This window comes from Mugil cephalus, chromosome 11 (genome assembly GCF_022458985.1).
Source record: "Mugil cephalus isolate CIBA_MC_2020 chromosome 11, CIBA_Mcephalus_1.1, whole genome shotgun sequence".
Lineage (NCBI taxonomy): Eukaryota > Metazoa > Chordata > Actinopteri > Mugiliformes > Mugilidae > Mugil > Mugil cephalus.
Genome location: NC_061780.1, coordinates 9,223,972 through 9,247,338, shown reverse-complemented (window position 1 = coordinate 9,247,338; position 23,367 = coordinate 9,223,972). Strand labels below are relative to the sequence as shown.

Genomic DNA, 23,367 nt, shown 5'->3' with positions numbered 1-23,367 from the left:
AATAAACCCCATGCTGTCACAGCCCCACACAGGAGAGTTCCAGCAGCTCCGGTTCACTCCCCAATACATTCCACCATTTGTTCAGGGCAGCATGCGTCGTACCATCTAGCACTGTGTGTGCTTTGTTGTGTGATTATTCCCTTTGATAGACGACTAAAAGAGATCTAAAAGCATATCAAGCACCTTGATAATAAATCCTAGATGCACATTCACCATAGCAAAAGGCAAACTCACAAAGAGAGATGAATGATATATGTATTTATATATGCAATCTATATTTTCAGATACAGGTGTAAACAGACATGTTTCCCTAAAAACAACAACAACAACAAAAAAAAGTATTACAACTAACAAAGAAAAGTAAAAATCAATACCTGTGCACGCTATTTTAAAGTAACCTTTGGCTTTGAAAAACACAAATTAAAAAGTACAACAGCATCAATCATCACGATCACCATCACCGACAACAAACGACAATTTTTTTCTTTTTTTCTTTTTTGAAAGGATTTTCATGCAACAAAGGCAGCTGTGATGAACAATGATTACACAGGACCAGCTCACTAAAGATACCGAGAGAGTCGAGTCTGTTCCAGCACACGCGTAAAACAACAGGCGCGCACACGGTAACGAACGGCACAGCGTGTCTCTGTTTTTTTTTCCCCCCCTTGCTCACCTACGAAGACCTGAAGCAACAGAGCGTCAGTATGAGCCAGCTGCCCTCTCTTTGCTCTGTTACGCGTGCGTGCACGTGAGCCTTACTGCGAACTAACCGCTAGTTATTTGTTTGGATCCCTTCTCCCACATCGAGATTTTGGCCTGTTCAGTAATGAGCTACCTCAGTGCTGTGATGTCTGGCTCTGTGTTACTTATCAAATATGTCATTAAATATACAACGAAGGGAACAATAATCCGATACTAAACTGTCAAAAAAATCATGTTATTTACAGATGATCAGGAAATACCCCCTCCCAATGGTGACATCAAGTATCTGTGACTATAAGCTGAATGCAAGAATGTGCATCCGAGGAGATTGCCATCACTGGATCTGTTCGTGTGTGTTTTGTCGGTGTGTCATTTTTGCAGAGTCTTTGTTAAAACTGAGCGACCTGTGTAGGATTCTCCTGTAGTCGACTACATTTGAATTAAGTACATAAGGTGACTGCATTGGAGTGACGTGACTGCATTGAAGAAACAAGGCACAATTAAAAAGATATATATATATATATAAAAAAAACATGAAACCGAGGGAAGAGGGGAGAGGAGAAACCAAACTTTTCCCTCCGGATCCTCAAAAAGTTGTGAAAACAGTACACGTTTGGCTGAACATTTCATCGCTAGCAATGCTCCAGAAAACCTACACGTCCTCGTGTTCATTACATTACTTTTTTTTTTTTTTTAAAAAAAGGACATTATTCCCTCAAGTGATTCAAAGCAACGTCACTATACACAAAAAATACCTAACCGATTACTATGACACACTTTGCATTATTTTTTGCAAATTCATTGCTCAGGCTGTCCAACGTTTCCAACATGGCCGCCGTTTAAAAGGGTCTCCTCTACTTTTCTTTGCTTTCAGTGAGAAATCCCCTGAAAGCACAGAACCGATAGATTGTCAGAGCAAACACACACTGAGGTGTCAATGAAAAGCAACGGGTTGATGACGACCCGGGTCGGCTTCTCAAAATCTACTAGCTCTCGTGTTTGTGGGTGACATCGGCATACTTCAAAACCTCATTTTTCGTGATGTATTCAGGCACGATCACAGATGTTCCCCACACCTCTAAAACAGGCCCGTTTGAATTTACATTTCAGTCTTTCTGTATTTGCTCCCAATGCTGTAAGCGCACAAGACAGATAACTGTAGATAATTGTCATGGCTTCCGTTTGTGACGTTAGCGACCAAGTTCGTGTTCTTTGGCATGACAGGTGGTGCAGACTATGTGTGATGTACAGGTCTGTGTTTACAAAGGGACTGTCGAGATACAGCTGCTTGTATCCTCCTGTACTGTCCGATGAGTGATGAGTCTCAAGATAATACAAAAAAAAAAAAAACAACAACATAGACGATAGTCATTGGCATAGCAGTCCCAGTTTTGCATACAGGCTTTTCCTCCAAGGGTCAAAGTTAAAAAATCCTTAAAATGGGAGTGGCTGGGGTGGGGTGGGGTGGGGTGGCACTCATGATTGATTGGAAGCAAACTCGTTTATGCATATTCACCAACCAGAATTATTTCAGCCAGGGTTTCTGCTCAAGAGTTCCAGAGAAGGGAGAGTTTATGTTTCGTTCAGTCTCTGAAACAACAACCCTTGACTTTCAGTTTATGTTTTGCCCAAAATGCTCCAGCGACAGTCTGAGGAAAGGACTGATGCTTACAAGCATCTCTTTCTCTGTCCATCCCTGTTCCTTTCTGCGCTTTTCAAGTCCATCATTTTAGTACACAGTTCCATGTAATGCTTTGTATTTTCTATGTATCTCTATATATATATTTCATAAACACAAGATTTTTTTTCATTATTATTTAAAAAAAATTGCATTCATTTTTTTTCCCCGTTTGGAAATTTGCAAAAGACTTCTCCCTGGTTCGCAGTAGGCAGAGAAACTGCAGCAGCGTGTCTCCACTTTGAAGGGATGCACGTGGTAATTGGTTGGATGGATGACAAACTGCAGGTCGCAGTTTGGCCTTCAGAAAGATCAGGAACATGTAGCAACAGCAGCAAAGTGAGTGATTTTGCAGAGAAACGGGTGCTTCGTTTTCCTTTTTTTTTTTTGGCTTTCTTTGCTATGTATGTATGCACGTGTACTCTTTTGGATGTGTATCTGGTGTAGTGTTGCGGTGTGTATCACAGCTTATGGGTGCGCGTGTGCTGCGTTGGACAGGTGAAGGAGTGTGCATATTTTTGGTGGAGTATTTCCTTGGTGTGTGTAAAGTCAGGCCTTGCGCTCCACCGGCTGTTGCAGACACACTTCGCTCCCGGCCGACACAATGGGCAGTCTGTTGTCCATGTGGTAGCTGATCAGGTGACTTACGCTCCCAAACCGATGGTCTTTCGTGCGCACCTAAAGTAAAAGGAAAAGAGTTTACTATCTGCGTGACAAAAAGCCCACTGAAAATGAATGCATCTCCCTCTTTCCCTTTGATTTCCTCATCCCACCCCGACTCACCACTCCTTCCGGGTCGACTAGCAGCAGGTGTTTGGGCTGGCCACCCTGCTGCCCCGTGAGGACGTACTGTCCGGGAGTGGTCCCAGACTCTCGCACCAGGAAGTCCCCGTCTCGGGTCAGCAGCCTCTCCGCTTCCTTCCGACTTAAGCTACCGTGGAACCAGGTTTCGCTCTGCAGCTGATGCACCAGAGAGGGCGACGCAGTCACCGAGCCGGGGCCACCGTGCCCAGAGACCCCGAGGGCGTCATCAAGTGGCTCTTGAAAAATAAATAGGAAAATACACACGAAAATATATTTCTTCTTCTTTATTAATGCCGTCATTTCTGCTACGGACAACAACAAGTCTAAGTGAATCACGTAACCTCTCCTGACAGATGCTGCACATTGATTGTGTTCTGTGTCTGTGCTGTGAGAGGCTTTGCGCAGTCAATCGATGATATAAAATTCCCCTTTAAAGGACAAAGACACTCTCATTTCCTTATCCTCCTCCAAGGCAAGTATGTAAAGTACATACTACTGGACTCATATCCCCAGCCAACAAGCGCCTTCTTTTAAAAGGGCACTAAAAACACTAAAAACTGTATAACACTGTATAACTGTAGGTTGTGTTTTTAGTCATTTCCAAGTAATTGTATCACTAATTTAGTTTCATACTGAGCTTTGGCAGTACTTGTGTTTTTGGATTGTAAGATTAACTGTCTCATGAGAGTTTCCTCCCAAGTATAAGCAGACTCTTACTCATGTCAAAGGCGTCTCTGTGAGCATTTCCATTTGTGGCAACCGGGGGACGGGGTTTATCCACATTGACGTACGAAGGGTCATCAAACATCTCCCGCGCCCCTTCTTTAGCACCTACTAGAAAAAAAAAAGAAAAGGGCATATATCAGAACACATTAGAGAACCTGGCACACGTTTTCTGGCACAACAAAAACTAAATCTAAACAAAACAACAGAGGGGCGACTGATTTCTGAGAGAGGGTAATCTGTAGTTTTAAAGTGTTGTACGGCTAACGTTACTTCTCAGTAAAGCTCTTAGTATTAGCATCTTTTATTTAGCTACATTTATCATAACTGAAATGACCTAAAACTAACTTAAACCAACTGAAACAGACTTTTCCAAATCCATACTAGTTCATATGGATCATTGTTGAGTCCAATTGCCCTTAATTTGACCTGAGAATCCACACTTTTGCGGGTCTCGCTGTGTTTACTGATACATTTTACCATGTTTTTGCCACTCGGGGGCGTGGCCACGTATTTATATGTAGTTTTGATTCATAAAGTTGCTACTTTAATGCATCTATACAGCTGACTAAATGTAATGCTGTTGTATTCTGACATGCAGTGATAGTGAAGGCATTCATTCATCTATGCTGCACTGCTAATCAATAAAGGTACATCTCATCTCAGCAAGAGCTTAGTCAAACTCAAAGTGGTTCCATTTTAGATTCAAAGTGAATCTAAGATATGTGTATGAGGTCGTTGCAGACAGACAGACAGACAGACAGACAGAGGCGGAGCTCACATGGTAGAGGCGGCAGAGGCTGCTTATGAATGTCATTCTGACCTGGCTGTCCGTAAGGCTGAAAACACAGAGGCACAAAAACAATTAATGCGTCACAGCAGCATATGTTTCTTCCTTAAATTAATTTCTCCTCTGGCCTAATAGAGGACAACGGTCAGGACTTGGGTCCTGAGGTACGTTTCACATCAAGTGGCAAATTTAGCTGTACCAAAATCAGAGAGAGGTGACGTTACCCAAGTATACGGTGGTGGAAAATGGTGGTGTGGTGTTTCCGGACACCCTTAAACATCATCAGATTAATATTTAGTACTCCTGCCATTAGTAGGCAGTAGAGTTCTAATCCTGACTGGCCTGTTCCCCACAAGTCTTTCACACTGTTGAGGGTAATCTTGTCCCATTCTTCCTGAATTACTAATTCTTCTAAATTATTTGGTTTGCTCTTTGAAACAGACCTTTTGATAATCCACCACAGATTTTTAATGGGGCTCATGTGCAAGGATTGAGCTGGCCACTCTAAGACCTGGATACTCTGCTCCTGACCCTGGATGTGTGGCAAGGAGCATTAACTTGTGGAAACATCCAGTTTGGACCTCAACAGAACAGAGCACGTGCACGAGGAAGCATGTGGGTTTGGAGAATGGCGCAACATTTGGCAGAGTTCAGTGTGTCATCACAGACAGTGAGATGACCAACACCAGCAGCACTCATGCATCCCCAAACCACAACACTACCTCCACCATGTTTGACAGTAGGTACAGTACATGCTGGAGATAACGCTTGGCCTGGCCTTCTCTGTACTCTCACATTAGCAGCAGGAAGATGAAGCTGGAAACTGGGCTCATCTGACCCCAGAATCTTCTTCCAGTTTCTGACTGTCCAGTTCTTGTGTATTTGGGCCCAATGACACCGAGCTTGCCTCTGTCTCTTATTGATCAGGGGCTTCTTGACAGCCTTGTAGGACCTTAAGCCATGATCTAAAAGTCGACCATGTACAGTGCGGGTGGAACACTGGACACCAGTTTGGTTTGACCACTGCTGTTGGAGCTCCTGTGATGTCATTCAGCAGTTTTCCCTGCACATGTGGATCAGGATGAGGTCATTTCTTGCTGAAGAAACCTTTGGACGCCCAGATCTTGGCTCGTCTTCCAAGCCGGATCCGAGCGCAAAAGGACTGCATCTGCATTTCCTGGTGATCTGGTGGCAGCTGTACCCTTCCTGGCTGAAGATCTGTGTCTTAAGGCGTGCTTCCTGTGGTAGGTTCCTTATTTTAGCCGTTTCTGAAGAACTTTCAAATGAACTGGCTTTATATAGACACGAAGCACGGCAACAGGAAAATGTGTCTTTTAATAAAAATCGCAGCCCTCATTAGTGGATCACTGGTACAGAAATGACCCAATACTCCACATTTCTTGTATTTTTATGGATCAATTTTAAGTTTTTAATGACCATTTTAGGATTTGTTTGTCTCATGGTGCATTTGTTTGTTTAGAGATCAAAAATAGATAAAGAAAAGAAGTCATAATAATTCAGAACCAAGAGACCTGAAGTAGCCACTGTAAATGGACATTTTTACTGTGTTGCCTGTGTTACAGACTTAAAGCTGAAACGTGTAAGCCTATCACAATCCTGACTAGTGTATCATCTCTTAACTACAGTCTTGTCTTGTCTGTTTAGATGTGCTGAGGCATGTCTACAATTTGATTAAATCTCTTCCTCCCTTCCGTTTTTAGATGTGCTTGTCTTACCAGCGTGGCTCCTGGGCGGGTCCTCATGTCGATCAGTCCACCAGGGGGAGGCTGCTTTCCAGGGAAATTATTGTAGTAAGGGACCTCGGGAGGTGGAGCTGTCTCATCATCCTCTTCCTCCCATGCAGAGCCATCAAATGGAGCCATTCTGGGAGAGAAACTGGTGTTAGGGAAGCACACATGGGCGACAAAAAACAAAAATAAATAAGGGCAATATTTTTTACCTGTCATGAGGCGTGACCAGCTTCGGGGGGTTCTTTAGGTACTGTTTAAAGCGTAGTTCGAAGGCCTGGCCAATGGTGCTGATGACTTCCTGGGCTAAACCCTCGGAGCACTCCAGGATGTGACAAGCTGCATTGGGGGAGGCACACACAACAGATAAGAGGCTGCAACAACATGCCCTTGAAGGACACATGTGCTCAGATGTAAAAATGTACTGACATCCAGGCAAAGTCAAAGCGGGTGAAAGCACGTGCCCTTTTTGGCTTTTTTTTTTTCAAATTAAAGGTTAAGAACATGTAAAACATGTGAAAATGTAATGAATGCTACATTGTTAATCCAAATTATGTAAGATTGTCAGTGTTAATTTTTTCAGCTGGGTATGAAAATCAAGCATTTTTTTTAGAAACCCAGGCCACATGTTAAGCATAATAACTGAATTGGTATCAAACGGTAAATTAGTTTTTTTCCCATCCTGTAATATCTAAGCTGCAGTGGGCGTTGAGTCTAATTCAAAGAAGAAGTGAAAAGAAGAAAGAAGGCTTTCGCTTGCTTAATAAGATTCATTTATATTTTAATGCAAATGCTTGGTTGCGATTATTTGCAATTTGACAACATGATCATTTGAACCCCTCTGAGGAGAAAGCACATGTGTGACTCGTGAATCGGATTATGTTCAAAGTTCCACCTAAAGGTTTGAACAAACAAAGTTCTTTCTGATTTTGTCCGTGCCAGATGTGAGCTCCCTGAAGGTGTCGTTTTCCTGTTTCTGCTCACCTCTCTGGTTGACTGGATCTTTGGCCACATATGCTACGTACTCAGCCGTATCCTGAGGGAGCAAGACAGGGGGAAGACAGTTAGGGGAGGAGGGGGGAAGGAAAAATCGATAGGAGGAATATTTGAAGGGCAGTTATAAGATAGAAAGGCTGAGAAGAAGAAGAAGAAGAAGAAGAAGAAGAAGAAGAAGAAGAAGAAGAAGAAGAAGGAGGAACAGATAAAGCGCAAGCTGTAAGTCGTTAAAGAGACGTTAAGATGTACGCTGAGCTGAAAAAGAGAGGACAGGAAGTAACGAGACCAGGTTTGGAAAAGAGGGACTGCGAACCAGTGAGGCAGCAATGAAGTGAGCCGTATTCATAGGAATAGACAATGACAGGACAGGAAGGAAGGACATGCAGGCTGAAGAAAGATGGAAAAAGGCCAAAGTGAGATTTGAGCCGAGAGAGAGGGCTGGGTGACTCACTGGGTCTCCTCCAGAGGCAAAGGAGATGGACTGCATGTGATGATTGGCGATTATCTGTGGAGAAAAAGAGAGGGGCAGGGACAGAGAGAGAGAGAAGATGAGAGCACATGGGTGACAGTGAAGTATGTGGGAAGTGGAATGAAAGCATGTGAATGGAGAGACAAATGTGGAATCGTTACTGAGAAAAGTGCTTTTTCCTCCGCTGAGCACCATCAACTGCAGCAAAGAGAAAAAAACTAAGTAGGGACAATGGATGGAACACCTTTTTAACAGTCTGCAACAACCACCAGCGTCGGATCAATAACAACATCAACACTTGCTAATGCTCCACGCACAATGTGTGGTCTGAATCTGGGGCTGCGTTGTTGTTTTTTTTTTTGAATGGGCATATCTGCCCCATGACATGTTCCTTTGTGCTGCGTGTGTTAATGCAAGCGCACAACACTTGTGCGTACCCTTTCCCTGTAGATAAACATCGTTCAGTAGCTATTAACTCATTAGAGGTCTGAGAGGAGGATCACATCCTGCCTTGTGGTGAAGCAGCATTGAAGACAATGGTTGACAGGGATTTGTGCAGCACTTCCAGAGTAAATGAGGCAAACGAAGCTTAGAGGCTCTAAATTTATCTGGGCATCCCCTGGATGTTACAAAATATCACGACACACTCTGCTCTGGTTACTCAGTCACAAAAACAATACGGAGAGTTATCTTACAAACCATAAAGTCATAATCAGCTTTTATATCTCATTTAGGTCCAATGTTCCACGCTATTAACGTCAAGGGGGAGAAATTAAACCTGCACGTTACAAACGATCATAAAACTGTGGCACGATTCAGATTATCAGAAACTCAGGTGTTGCACGCACACACTCTGACACTGAATATACAGTCCTCGACAGTCAGGCGCACGATGTGGGCTATCAGGGTACAATCTACCAAACACCAACTAATTTTCTGAGAATGCAGCAGCTTTTTTCGGTAATTGAATTTGCGTCTAACCTGCTTGCAGTCGGAGGCCAGCAGATTGAGGCTGCTGGTCGAGATGGTGAGACTGATTGTCATGCCTGCAAACTGCAAGTTGCTCTTTCCCAGGATGGGTGTCATGGAGCGAGAGGAAGGCTGCGAAAGAGAAGGACGGAGTTTGTGAGTAATATTTGAAACCAAGAAACACACACAGGAAGTAACACAGCATTTTTTTCTTGTTTATTTTATGTTAAGAAGGTTTTTTCGCTGAGAGCTCCCTGCTTAAGAACGAGTGGGCGTGTGCGTGGAAATGCCTTTGTGTGTATGTGTATGTGTGTGTGTGGGAGTGGGAGAACAGCTGCAATTGTGAAAGTGATCCTGTCTCCGAGGCCAACTGTGGCCGATGGGGAATAGACAGGACAGTTCACATACTGTAGGTTTGGGCCAAGAGCATCACGCGGACCGTGCCAGCACTATTGTGCCAGCCGATTTGTCTCAGGCCTCCTCCTGTTCTCATGGCTTTTATCCATATATCCTCCACAATGTTAGGAGCATGCTGCGAGAAAAGCACCGTCAGGGCAGGATGCACAGAGTCGGCCGCATTAACCGCAGTCCTGCCAAATCAGAGGGACTAGACTGGTTCAATCTATTCTAGTTTCCATCCTACAACTGTATTTTGTCTGGTGTCCTATACTGCCAGACATTCCTTGGTCAAACCCCGCTGTGGCAGCGGGCAGCTGGATTTAGCCACCTGTTTTATGGACTGTTTGGGTGGATGTTTTTAGTTTTACAGGAATACTGCGCACACAGTCTTTAAACAGCAGACTGGCGGCTGTGTCTGGTGATCTGTAATACTTCCTTGGCCTGACGCTGGCTCCACACAAGGCTCTACCCCACCTCTCCAGCCTCCCTTGTGACAAGAGGGAGGGAATAGAGAGACCAGAGAGTGATTGGTAATTACCTGCGAGTAGCCAGCTATCCACAGAAGTGTACAATCAGCCTAAATCAAGATCCGTGTGTGTGTGTTTGTGTGTGTGTGAGGGAGAGCATGTGACTGAATGACCAACTGACCACAGGGCTGGACGATCAAGCTAAATCTAGCTCTTATCCAGAAAACCCTTCCCGCTGCTGTCCACTTAAGCCTCATAAATAAATAATGCGCTGGAAGGGCGTGTGCTGGCGTGTGTTGTATGTACCTTTCTCCTGCGGGCCCCTTTGGCTCCGGGTACTGCCTCGCACACCACAGAGATAGCTTCCCTGAAACAGGAAAGACACGGACATTTGCTAATGTCATGTTATTAGTTCTCACACCTTCCGGGATACGATTTCATGCGGGTTAAAGGAGATCTGGCAGCAGGGAATTTATCGCGTCCCTGTTTGGTGACAGTGCTGCTCTTTGCCACAGAGACAAACATTACTACGGAAACCAGAGGGAAACCACCAGGAATCTAGAACATTCTAATTTAGGGGCTGAGAAAGAAGCAGGCGCGTACATTCGTACGTACGTGTGCACTTGAACTTCAGTCAGAGAAAGAAACGTGCAGGCGAGCGAACAGAGCGGAAGCGGGACAGAGAGCGAGCTCACAGACCAAGAAATACATGAGAGGTGTGCGAGTTCGTGTGGCCAGCTCTTCTCTAACTCTAACCACAGTTTTATCACGTCGCCCCCTCATGCGCGAAAGAGAACTGACATCACACAAATGTCAAGCCAGCTGCAGCTGAGATGACTGTGTGCTCTCACCTGGTGACCAGAGTTCTGGTGTTGAAGTCCAGCGCTCGCATCGACTGCAGCACCTCCACGCAACCCATGTACTGACCAGGAAACAGGAAGGCCACACATTAACATCAGACATTTCCTACATGCCAGTCCCATCGGACCGATGAAAAACAACAGGGGAAGAGGGCAATGGTGTCTTTTCCTCAATTCTGGGTCAGTTTCTAAAAACTGACTGGAAAACAGTGGTGTGTAATTATGTATTTAAGTTAGAGGTCAGCGCGTGTGTGCCGTTCACTTACCCGTACGGTGTAGGAAACACCGGTGGTGCTGACCACATTGTCGGAGTGCAGCCAGCCGCGGGTGGGCTTGTTGACAAAGGAGCCATGGCGCGTCCACTCATCTCCTCCCAGCTGCCCTCCTTCCACCCGTGCCCTCCTGGACGCCCCTCCCAGCCGGTTCATGTCCTGCAGAGGAGGTCGGGGAGGGGGAGAAGGAGCGGTTAGAAGGGGAACGGGGTGGTGGAGAGGAGGGGAGGAGCTAGAGCTGCTCCTGTCGTCTCCGGAGGACTCGACGGGCTGCTGCGACCTGCTCGAGGCCTTGAGCCCCGGGAGGAGAGTGGCGGAGACGCCCAGGCGAAGGGACCCCATCCTGGGGAAGAAGGAGCAGAGGGTGGTGGGGCTGTTCTCGGCCGGCCGGGGGGAAGAGGGGGGCAAGATGGGAGTGAGAGACGAGGAGGAGAGGGAGGAGGGTAAGCCCGGGGAGGGGGTGAGAGGGGTCGCGGGGCTGGAAGGAGGGAACGACGATGGATTGGAGTTTGTCTCATCGGTCGAGCTCAGGGATTCACTCCGAAAGTGGGTGTACTTGGTTTTTGGAACAAGCTCCATAATGAATCTGCAGAGTCAGTTTTTTTTTTTTTTTTACGTCTGCGCAAATCCACGCAGACTCAAGTGATTCAAGCAAAGTCTCTTTGTCTCACTGTTCACAGTTTCTCTTGAAAAGGACACACAGCCATCTGTCTATCTCTCTGAGTGCAAGAGCTGTATCCATCTGTCTGGTGGTTTGTCCTCCACTCTTTACCAGGCAGCCAACGCCAAACTGTGTTCAAAACGGCTTTATCCGAGACGAAAACAGAGCGAGAAAAGGCGCGGAGGAAAAGTGCGGTGTCCCAGTTAACGGTAGAATGCAGATGAAAAAAGGTATTTAGTGCACCAGTGCAGCTCATGTTGTCACCAGTTCACGTCGGAATCTGCTTCAGTGTTCACTGAGTTCCCAGAGACTGATGAAGACGTGTCCTTAGCTCTTCACAGAGAGTTCATCTCGGGGTTGTGTCACAGTACAAAACAACATCTGTGAGGATCTCGTCTCAACTCGAATGTCTCTGAGCGAGGGCCAGTTATTCAGCTGTCACAAGCACCATGGAGAATCAACACAAGTGATTGTCTCTCTGAACGCCCCCTCGCATGTGTCTTACTCGCGCTGAGGGACGCGCGCTTGTACGTGACGTGTGTGCGTGCGTGACGGCGGTGTAAACCCTCCCTGCCCACAGCGCGTCTTTGATTATCTGAATATGTGTGCGTTGCCGAGCATGTGTGAAGCAGCCACCCTCGGCAGCTCTATCCTGCTTGACGCGGGCCCATAAAAATCCTATTAGCAGCCGACGAGGGGATTGCAACGCATGGACTAACGCGGCAGCAACGCACACATAGCGCGCAGCTTCAACTGGTCGATACGACGGCGAGCACCTGCAGACCTCAACGAGACCCAGAACTGCTAAAAAAAGAGACGGGAGGCTTACTGATGTATGGCTAGTCTCCAACTCTCAGAAGCGCACTTTCCTTTTTAAACACACCTACTTTTAAAGTGCATCTTTCTGGGTCCTTTTTCTACTCCCTCTCTCTCTTCCTCCATATGTTTTCATGTCCTCTCTGAATGGCCCTCGCTCTCCCTGCGTCCCCTTCCTCCTCTCTCCTCTTCCAGATCACTTCCGGCGGAGCATCCTTCCCCTTCTCTGAACTCTTTCCTCCCTTCTCTCTGTCTCCTCTCTTATCCTGGAAGTCCTCTCTCTTCCTCCACACGATGTACTCCGCCAGCCTCTGCCTCTCCAGTGCCTCCGCCCTCTCCCGCGCAACCACTTCCTCTCTCCTCTTCCAGATGATCTCTCGCTCCCCCTCTCCCCCTCCCTCGTCTGCTCGCCCGTTCTCCAGGCTGTCCCGTTTAACAGTCCCTCAGTCTAATGTATTAATGGTGAGACTCGCCTTTCAGCTTCTCCGACTTCAAGATTATGAATGGCTAGAAGTTAGGCATGGTCACCTTAGACACCAATAGAAAACTGAAAGAAGAAAGTACTTAAGACTGGGCTGGCAGAGTTGGGCCCGTTCCTGACTGAGGTTCCTGATATGGCTAAAATAAGTGAGCCTGCCTTAGTTCAAGTGTGTTCCTTAAAACTGGCCACCTCGGTTAGGATGTTTTTTTTGTGTTTTTTTGTTGGCCTGGAGCACCATTAGATAGTGGTAGGTTGAGTCCGAGATGCTGTATGTGTCTGGTATGCTGACACACAGTGCAGTAGCACGGCGGTGACGTAACACTGGGGAATGTGGGTCATTGGCTGATGGTGACTACCGGTGGGCTTGTTGTGATGGTGATGAGCCCCGACGGGTCAGGTTTGAGCTCCCGACCCAGGGTTCCCTGAATGGCGCTGGAGGCTCAGCAGTCAGTCACTCACCCAGCTAGAAATGCTCATTTATTAAAAAAAAAAAAAAACACACTCCGATGCTATGCTGATGATGTCTCCATGCACAACCTGCTCTCTGCTCTAACTTTACTATTACTGAGGTGAGTAATAGTTCAAATATCAAGCCCAGATTATAGTCAGTTACCTGAGAGAAGAGCGTTTTCACAACCGCATATAATATTCACCAGCCAAGTGTTATATTCCAGGAAAGATTCCTTCCTTATCTAAGGCAGGGCTTATCAAGCAGCAGGTGCGATCTCAGAGTTACTGTATAGACATCACATAACACCTCATATTCTGCATAGTCCGTCCCAGAAGGCAAACAACAGTCTGTTTGCATTAACAGTCTCTCGCAAACCAGAGTCCCCAAAACAAAACAGTCTACTGCAGTTTGACCTCAATAGGAGGCGAAGCTGGCTTGTCTACACCTTAGTGCTGTTGAGGCACTAGTCATATTTACAATCTGTTGACCTTTACACCCACGGGGGAGAACAAGGTTTACACATACTCTGCATGGACCACTTGCACAAGGCTGCAAATTTGGCACCAGTGTTTCAGTAATGTCGAGCACAAAAAGGTTGTTTTTTTTTTTTTGTTGTCCCCCACACTAACCTTTCAAAACTGCACCTGAAGTACAGCACACAAGCTCATGGTGGGCGCTGGATGCATGATAAGGAACAGTCGCCTACACCAGTCTAGCACCACAGAGGGAGTGTCTAACAACTCTAGCTAGTCATCCTTCTGGTCCTGGCCAAGAAGCACCATGGAGGATCAGGTTGTACTCGCACACTGCCAGACAGACTGGGATGATCTCCAGAAAGCTGTAAATAAGTATGGCTGGAAAAGTCATAAAAGACACCCGGTATTTTGGACAATCAAAGGGCATGCAAAACAGTCTGGCACGCCCCTATTAAATCCAGAAACGCATGCAGAGAGGGGGATTAGCACTTAAAAAAGAAAGGCAAAAAGATCCAACATAAATGGACTTGTTAACACCAGGTGTGTTCTTAAAAGCCTTGCACCTTGAAGGGCTGCTGAAATGCTCCAAGAGCGGAGTTAACCCCAGTACTACCCAGGGATGTTTTAGTGCACAGGACACAGTGTAGGTCAGGTGACTGCAGAGGAAATGACCCTCTACATGAAGAGAAATCCTGAGTCACCTACAGCAGAAAGAACAGACTGTCACAAACAAAGCACAGCTAATGACTGGTGATTAGTGGCCTTGGGGCCAAGCAGCTGCACAGAGTGATATGTACTAGTGAAATCTGCACGATAATCTAATTCAGCCAGTCAGTCCTGATAATGGCACATCAGCTTGACTGATGTGAATGGTACTTGCCATTGATAAAAGGTGAGATCAGGACACGCGGAGCTGAGCTGGCTCGCACAAGGCGAACGCACAGAATGGGGAGGGGGAGACAGGTGACCTGAAACAACCCTGATTCACGGAGACTGCTGAGCTCCGCATAGACAAAGACTGTCTAGTGGAAAGAAAATAAATAAAAAAATCCTGTGCAAGAAAAGAAACTCTAGAAACTGCACACGACCGTGGACTAAATCTAATCTACTGCATATCATCTATTAAATATATACAATTACCTAATGGAACAGCACCAGTTGTAAGAGATAAGACAAAGAGAAAGAACTTTACATCTTCTTCTGTCTGCGGCTGTCGCCCGTTGCTATGGCAACAGACATTAAAAACGATGCCTGCGGTGGATGTGTACCGAGAAGTCCCAACAACAGCAGATTTCTTCACACAAAGAGATAACTGCTTTGTCGAACCATGTGGTAAGCAATTAGTCGCTGCGTTCAAGGCTCCGCATCAGAGCATTTTTTTCTCATCCAACCAGAGGATAAACTACAGGCTGCTAGAAAGATCAATACGGTTCAGGAAATGATCAAAGTTTGACCGGCATCTCGCCAGCCATAAAACCCAATCAATGTTGACATCCCACATTGGCTGCATGCACTGACTCCGACCGGGGAAGGGGGGAAACTGAAATTATTTCAAAAGAAAGGTAATTTGTCTCCTAATAACTGTATAAACAACAATTACACCGCACATTCACACCTAAAAGACAATGAATGCTTTAGAAAACTTGCATAAAAACAACCTGAATATTCTGTGCAGCAGCTAACAAAGATAATGATTGTATAACATCCTGCAGAGTAAACCCTATGCTCACAGAGAATAGAAAATCAGGTGTCACAAAGGGAGTCTATATCTACAGGAAAAAGTCATCAACGTGGTTCTGTATAAAGTGAGTTTAAGCTGTTCTCTCTCTTTTTAATGAATGGCAGAACGTAAGTAGTTCCTTCTTTTTGGTTTAGAAAGCATGCAGTTGATAATCCATGGCGACTCATCTAAAGCTGGGTCTCATATTCACATGTTAGCCACATTAATGTTTAAACAGCCACAGACTGTCCCATCAGTCGTCCTCTCCTTCCTTCCCCTCTCTGGCTTTCCTCTCGTCCACTCCCCGAAAAACGTGCTTCTCCTCTGATCCGCTCTTCCGCTCGATTAATTCACAAAGTCACTGCCGGCAGCTCCTCTCCATCTATCCTCTCCTCCGTTTGGCCGCCTCCTCTGCCTCTCTCTGCCTCTCTTTCAGCAGATGGTGGGATGGCAGTGCTTCCAGGATGGACAATGGCACTCCTTCATTGTGCTCCTCTTCTCCCTTCAACGTCTGACTCTCATTCCCACTTTCCTTCCACCTCTGTCTGTTGAAGGGACGAGCACGCTGTCTGTCCTCCCCTCCTCCCCGTCTGGGTGGGAGATGCTGCCTCCCATTTTCTCTCCCTCTCCCTTTCTCTCTCTCTATCTCACACACACACACACACACACACACACTCACACACTCACTCGCGCCGCTGCCTGTGCCCTCCCCACCTCCTTTTTCTCCCATGCAACCTCCTTCCTGTTTCCTCCCCTTCCCCCCACCTCCTCTCTGCAGCCAGAGTCATTTAGCGGTGCACATGTGTATGCACAGAAAAGATGCTGCACTCCTGCACGTTAATGCACGCGCTCCGAGGGGAGATGGGAAAGCGCGGAGGAAGGGAAGTGGGGGGGGGGGGGGGGGGTGGGGGTGAGAGGGGGGGTGGATGTGTGTGTGTTTATGTGTACAGAGGGTGGGCTGTTCATGTTGACTATGCAAGACTCCTCCCTTATTCACGTTTGGTAACCTGAGAAACGGAGTCAAAGAGGAAGAGAGAGGGGATGGAGATGGAGACGGATAGCGGAAGAGGATTCACCGCGGCTCTGTGTGTGACACGAGGTCACTCTGTGTAACCTTGATGAAAAGGGAACAAACTCACAAAAAGAGGGAAGGGAAGGAAGAAGACTGGAATTCACATAATAATATACACTTGCTATGTTACTACATGACTGCAGCACTCTAGGGGACAGAACAGGAAGACAGATCCCAGAGATTTGGTCTCGACGTTCGAGCGTGTCCGATGAGAAGGCAGCGTTGCGGAAAGCGGAGGGAAACCACCCGTACAGTGTCACAGGAACCTGGCAGAGAGGATAGCATAGGAGTCCTCAAATGACACCCCGACAGAGAGTCCCTGCAGTACCGCGTCTCACCGCTACACGTGTTTTAGTAGGGCACTCGGGGATGTGAGGGATCAAAACTGCAACCGGACTCGAGTGTCGCTCAGGTTGACGTCAAACACCGCACACAGTTGTGAGATCGTCAGTGAGTGTGTGTGATTGGTGAAGACAGCGCCCTCCACCCATAGCTTGCACCATTCCCATAACCAGTGAAACACGGGGGGAACACAGTGGCTCAGGGTTCTTTAAAGAAAAGCATGGATTTCAATGAATAAATGATGAATGCTGTATCTTAAGCTCTCCCGAGCTGACGCTTCATTAGATGCACCCAAATCAAACAGCCTCGTGCCGCGATAGTCGCAATAACCCCGCGAATAATTCTTTCATGAATCAACATCCCTCCGACGCAGTTTCAGCAAACTTTTCCGTCCACGGAGGTAGGCGTGGAGGGTCATTTGATCTGGGTGTAACAAACACGCTGCCAGCTGAGTATAGTTAAAAATATACAGTGTATCCAAATCATACTGCAATAAATTTACATAGACAGGGCCGCACAATCATTTTTGCATGATTACACATCGACTTCGCCTCCGAGTTTCCCACAAAAAAAAAAAAAAAAAAACAGCAGCGATATTGAACTGCTTCTTTTAGACCGCTGCAGGGGGAAACTTTTAAACGATATAGCATGCCAAATGTGCAGTAAAGATATTTCTGCTGAAATCCTCGGGAAAGGAGTCATATAATGTATCATACTGTACTGTTTCTCATAAGACTGCGCTTTGTTCAAAATCCGATGAATAATGCTCCTGTTTTATGCAGCACACGCTCCTTGGAACCCCAACTAACTGGGCCAAGAAACACTCCACATCACACTTTAATAAAGCCGAATTATAATACACTGAAAACAGAAAAGGCACATTTTAAGGAGTCCTTATGTTTCATCGCGTATTTAAAATGAATGAAAAATAAAGCGATTTGACGCAACTCTGCTGTAATCGTGCAGCCCTGAAATTACACCAAATCAACTAACAAAATCAGTTTTCCACACTCCTGAAAAGAAGTGGGACAAATGATGATTTCCTTGCGGGCTCGCCCACTTTAAAGGGATAGTTTGTTTTTTTCGTGAATCGGGGGGAGCGCGAGGCTCCCGTCCAGAAGACGGTGCCCAGTTTCAGGTCGGAGGAGCGGGACAGGAGAACCGGCGAAGGTTTTTCGGCACCACAACGTACTATAGCCATGTAAAGGAAAATCTGTTTAAGTGCGCGCTATATTTAGAATATTCTAACTGATTTACCCTGCCATCAGACGGTTGTGTTAAGGAACTGAAGCTGTTTTATTGATCCGCGCTCTCTTCAAAGTCACCCGTCTCCTTTGACAAACGCAGTTATTTTGCTTCTCGTAACGCTGGAGTTTCTGGTCTACTCCGCTGGCAGGCTGGTGTTAATGTGTGACTAAGATGTGTCGACACATGGAAATAACTCCTGTGTTACAACATCATGGTCGCAATGCATTGATAAGAGCATTATAGGCACAGTGGAATAATATGTCTGAGCTGTGATGATATTCTAAATATAGCACACACTTACGTTGATCGATTTTAGGCTAAAGGAGGTTCTGCTGCTGCCGACCCTGACCACACGAGTCCACTGCCTGTCCTGCTCCTGTCTGCTTCTCCATACTGAAGCCGACCGCCATCCCCCGTAGGCAGCAACTCCGAGTGAGCACCTCACCTCACCTGGAGCCGTCCCCTCAACCCACCCTCCGACCCGCTCATAAATCTCTCAGCTGATTCACACATCAGACACGACAAGCCACCCCTTCGCCACTGTGTCCCAATGTGCTTTTGATTAGATTGCTCGTATCATTTGAATGTCTTACCATATAATCCATTGGCCAACACAGGATGCCTGTAACCCTAAAAACACCAAAGTGCACATGAGCACACACAGTACACACACACAAATGCAGACACACAAAAACGCCAGGAGGAAGTTGCAGCAGCGTGCTCCAATGCCGCCCGTGCAGCTTCCGCGGCTTCCAGCATGCTTTGCTCCCAGGATCAGCTGTGGGAATTGGGGGGGGTCACGGGACCTCCTCCATATCAACGGCCCCAGTCGGTCAAGCACACAAAGACGCGACATGTACGTCAGGCGTGACATGAGGGATGCAGCGGCGCTCGGTTTGAGGGAGCGACGGACAGTGACGACAGAGAGCGAGAGTGATAGGAGAAAGGCAATCATCCTGTCTGCGTGTTGGAACACAACCTGTGGAATGAAAGGTATTAACTGAGCTCTTAAGGACTGGATGTGTAGGATGTTTGTGTCTTAGCTTGCCCAGCGCAAGTTAGCAATTGTGCATTTTGTTTCTGGAAGTCTGTGGAAGCTGCGGCTAGTCTGTATTTATTAGATGAAACAATCAGAGATGGACTAAGACAGAGCTCTGGACATAATGCACACGCTTCAGGGCCAAATCTGCTGCCTGCTCTTATGTATGTGTCCGTGCGCGTGTGTGTGTACGTGTGTGTGTGTGTGTGTGTGTAATCTGATTTGACCCGGATCACTCACCCCCTTTACGTACGACAGGCCAAAAGAAATGAGCGTGGATGAGTAAGCGGCCTAGACGCTGACCTTTCCCTACTGGACTACTGCCAATCTGAGACACTGTTTAACATCAGTTCACATTATGGAGACGTAGAAAGACGCTGACGAAGACAAGGAGGGCAGACGGAACAGCGAGAGGAAGCGCGACTGGCGAGCGAAAAGGCTCACGTGCAAACACGACACATGCGCAGGTAGGCAGGGAATTAGCTTTTCAAAAATTAGGCAGAGGGTGAACATTAGATTAGCCAGACATTCAGCCGGAGTTCTTTCAGTCGATCTCATAGCTCACCACGCACACACAAAACATGTGAGCTGGCTATTTTGGGTCACACCAGGCCCCTTCCACCGCCCCCTCCAACCACACTCCCACATCTCTATCTCCTTCTATTATTCCCTGCCTGCAAGCACTCTCTACTTCAGTCCGGTCGCAACTTCAGCTCGTAACTTCCCCCTTCGCTGTAACGGTTTTATTCGTCATGGGCAGTCATTTCTTCACTGAAGTTCCCAGTGAAAACGTTCTGATTGTAAAATTCAACGCATCAGTGACATCAAGAATTGAAAGTGTCGACGCACGACATTTGCATGTAAGGCTTTGCTGGGTCTCGTTTACATACCATTTCTGTTAGGTATTTGATTCCAAAACCAAATCAATGCATGTTTAAAAGCGAGGGGACTTTTGAAGCCAATTCCCATCCAGGTTGAGGACATTCATTCATTCGTCCATTTAGATTGTGTTATCTAATTCAAGTACAGCTCGAAAAACAAGTTAGTCAAACAATTTTCCAGGTCACGAGTTTTTGGCAGATGCCCTCAGACGGCACACAAGTCACCTTTTTTTGTTTCTTTCTAAACAATGCAAATCAATTAAACATGCGAGATGTGCCAGCTAGACGTGAAACGTTCTGGAAACACCACAAACCTCTGAAACCTGGCGACAGCATTAGTTTGGTGAAAGTCTGTGCGACAGAAATATCTCTAAATCAGCTGATAATGAATTGGCATTGAATGACTTCAGTAGCGATAACCAGCCCCGATGTGTTGACGTCTGAAGTCAACGCAGGTATTAATCTATCTGAACATAAAGTCTGCCTTGTTTTGGTTGAAACACGCCTTCAACACATGTTGCTTATCTGAAGGAGGATATAGCAGCCCCGATCTGCAAGGAGACACAGTTTCTAAAATCGCAATCTCAACTTTCTGAAGAGATGAAGGGACAATGGCGATGATAAAGACAGAGGGGCGCTTCTCGATGTGCCACGATGTACGCTCCAATGTGAAAATCCAACAAACACCACCGAACATCATTAGCGCGTCTTGTGTCTCGCTGTTTACGCCCAATTTCAATCTGTTTTTCATTTTTGCCCTTTGACAGGATGAGATTTTAATCAAACTGCAGCTCATGCGGTGCAATGAACGCGGAGCACGCTGCACTGAACACCACAGGAGGAAACACAGCTGAGACTCAGTCCCACTGTAGGAAGGTAGCCACGGCCGACCACATGCAGCGACCTAAAAAACAAACTCAGTACACACACACACACACACACACACACAAACCACCACCACCAGAGACAGCAAACTCGTCAAACAAACAAATTCTCACATGCCAGGCACCCACACAAATGTATGTCCTGTCAACAGCCTCGACGTGTTTACGACAGCTCCGCTCGCCACTTTGTCTTATCAAACAGCTATCAATAGCTATGTTGAGCATCGCAAGACTAATTCAGGGCTGGACTCGACACTGCTCGCAAACAGTCAAAGCTTAATTCCAGATTTGTGTCCGTGTAAGTGGCTATGAGCACGAGTGGGTTCACCTGTCAAAGTGAAGCTGTAACAATCAAGTGTCACGCTGCCCCATCAGTCAGGGCTAAAGCTTCCACTGGCGGCTGATACGGTTCGAGCAGACAGATCCAATTTTAATCAAGTGGATTTTGGACTGTGCCAGCGCTGCCACAGAGCGGCCGAGACGCTCGGCTCTGATTGACAGATTGCGTCTCGAACTGTCCTTCTGTCTGTGCCGCGTTTGTCCTTGCGCGCACGCGCGTGTGTGTGTACGTGTGCACGGCCGCACGTGTCTTATTCGTCTGGCTCCTGACATGTGTCAGAATCTGCCATTTTGCTTTGGATCGGTTGTTGATTGGACTTTCCGCTCGCCTCCGTTTCATCAGTGGAGATAACTCCCACCATATAATATCATGTCAGGGGGGCCGCTGGTCTGGGCTGTGTGGCTGACCCTGATAAGAGAGCAGAGACCACTGGTTTCAGTCGCCTCAATCATCACTCGTACCCTTGAGTCTCCTTCCATAATAGTCTGTCTGTCCTTCAGTCACTCGCGGTGAACTTAGCTCTGTCACAGGGACCCTGTTTAAACACATCTGAGGTGTGTTATGGTGACTGGTCTCCATGGATACGCTTAATACAGAGGAACATCACTGTAAGTTTTTTTTTGGTCCAACTGTTTACAAATTTGTGCTTGTGTGTGTGTACACTGATAAGCTCTGCAACTTATCTCACTGACAAATGATTACAACAATAAAGCAACTCAGCTCCACTCTGACACCGCCAGGACCCTCCAATCATTTTGTTCACTTGATGAAACAGATAAGTGAAAAATCAGAGCTCCTCAAAGGCAACATATTCAAATTCTAAGAGCTATTCCTAAAATTCTAATAGCTATTTCCTAGCTATTATTTGGCTATCATGTACAAAATTAAGTGAATTTTCTACGTAGCGACTAAACAACTTTGAGCTGTAACTTAATTTGGAAATATTTCTTTTGTATATAGAACAATAAACACATATGTAGCACTCTGAGATCCCTAGATAAAAAGTGCATCGTAAATAAGAAAGTATTATTATTATTATTGTATGAGGGGTCTCAGTTCACACTCACACTCACTTCAACAAAGAATAGTATTAACGGTATAGTATGCCCAAAACACTAAGACCAAACAATAAAAAATAAAAAATAAAAACTTCTGACAAGACAACCATTAATTCAGGTTAACCATTTAGTGAATGTATGCACACCCTAGTGTGATGAACACACTTTTTCAGTAACCCGACAGGCTACACCTCAGCGAGTCATCTTAATATAACACAAACAGTGGATTGTTCACAGGGAGAACAATGCCTCCCCGCAGACACCTTAAAGATAGTACGCTGAGCCATTTCCTCAAACTTTTCTGACATGTACAACAACTGCGGGACCACGACGCACAGCACGCACGGTCCAAACCATAACCCCCCAAAAAAGAGTGTGGTCAACTTTAACGAGTAACTTACCAGCTCCGTTCCTCCTTTCCCGAGACCGACCCCCTTTTCTCTGGCCACCAATCTGTTGCTGCACAAACTTCGGCTTAGTTTCACCTAACGAAGTCGATGGTTTTGTCCGTCGGGCTTCCTACAGTTTTGATAAACTTCATAAGAGATGAGTCTAAACTTCTTCTTTCCTCTGCCTTTCCCCTTCCTCCACCCCCTGCCTCCCCCTCCACGGTCACGACAGAAGCCACTTCCGCGAACAAATGGCAACGTCATCTGGCTACGGATCCTGAGTGTGTGTGTGTGTGTGTGTGTGTGTGTGTGTGTCGGTGTGAGTGTGTGTGAGTGCGCGCGCGTTGTTGTGTGCGTGTGTGCGTGCCGCCCTACTTTGCACCTGGACCCTTCAGTGCAGATTGTTGCGCAAATGTAAAAATCCCTGGTCGCAAGCCAAACGCCGTGCAGTTTTGCAGTTTTACATCTTCTTCAGGCCTACCGTAAAACGTTTACCACCGACGAACAGCTGTCTTCCCTGGAAGTTTTGGTTTTGACCGCAACTGAGTTACGTTACTCATCCACAAAGCATCTAGTCACCACACACCCCGGTTTCATCATTTCATTTTAGTTTCCTCAAATAATACACGGCG

The 23,367-nt window shown here is 46.4% G+C and overlaps 1 protein-coding gene across 5 annotated transcripts; it reads right to left on the bottom strand.

The window, feature by feature from the left end:
- Window positions 1-243: 243 nt before the first annotated feature.
- shc1 (SHC (Src homology 2 domain containing) transforming protein 1) lies at window positions 244-22,963 on the bottom strand. Of its 5 annotated transcripts, XM_047598229.1 has the most exons (14): window positions 22,748-22,963; window positions 18,738-18,774; window positions 10,872-11,036; window positions 10,597-10,667; window positions 10,052-10,112; window positions 8,892-9,011; window positions 7,893-7,946; window positions 7,430-7,481; window positions 6,658-6,784; window positions 6,434-6,581; window positions 4,689-4,746; window positions 3,902-4,018; window positions 3,164-3,420; window positions 244-3,058 (listed from the first exon to the last, which is right to left on the bottom strand). In XM_047598229.1, exons 2-14 carry the CDS (start codon window positions 18,747-18,749, stop codon window positions 2,930-2,932), a joined length of 1,371 nt encoding a protein of 456 aa, XP_047454185.1. In that variant the 5' UTR covers window positions 18,750-18,774; window positions 22,748-22,963; the 3' UTR covers window positions 244-2,929. The 5 variants fall into 5 exon arrangements, with proteins under 5 accessions (XP_047454185.1, XP_047454186.1, XP_047454182.1 ...); XM_047598230.1 differs by lacking the exon at window positions 18,738-18,774 and having other exon boundaries at window positions 22,748-22,962; XM_047598226.1 differs by lacking the exons at window positions 18,738-18,774; window positions 22,748-22,963 and having other exon boundaries at window positions 3,902-4,015; window positions 10,872-16,323.
- Window positions 22,964-23,367: the final 404 nt, after the last annotated feature.

Coding starts and splice junctions, on each gene's coding strand:
- shc1 (XM_047598225.1), bottom strand. CDS start 11,456: ATGGAGCTTGTTCCAAAAACCAAGTACACCCACTTTCGGAGTGAATCC. Junction 10,668..10,871: donor GTGTTTCCTACACCGTACGG/GTAAGTGAACGG, acceptor TTTCCTGGTCAG/TACATGGGTTGCGTGGAGGT. Junction 7,947..8,891: donor TGGCCTCCGACTGCAAGCAG/GTTAGACGCAAA, acceptor TTTTCTCCACAG/ATAATCGCCAATCATCACAT.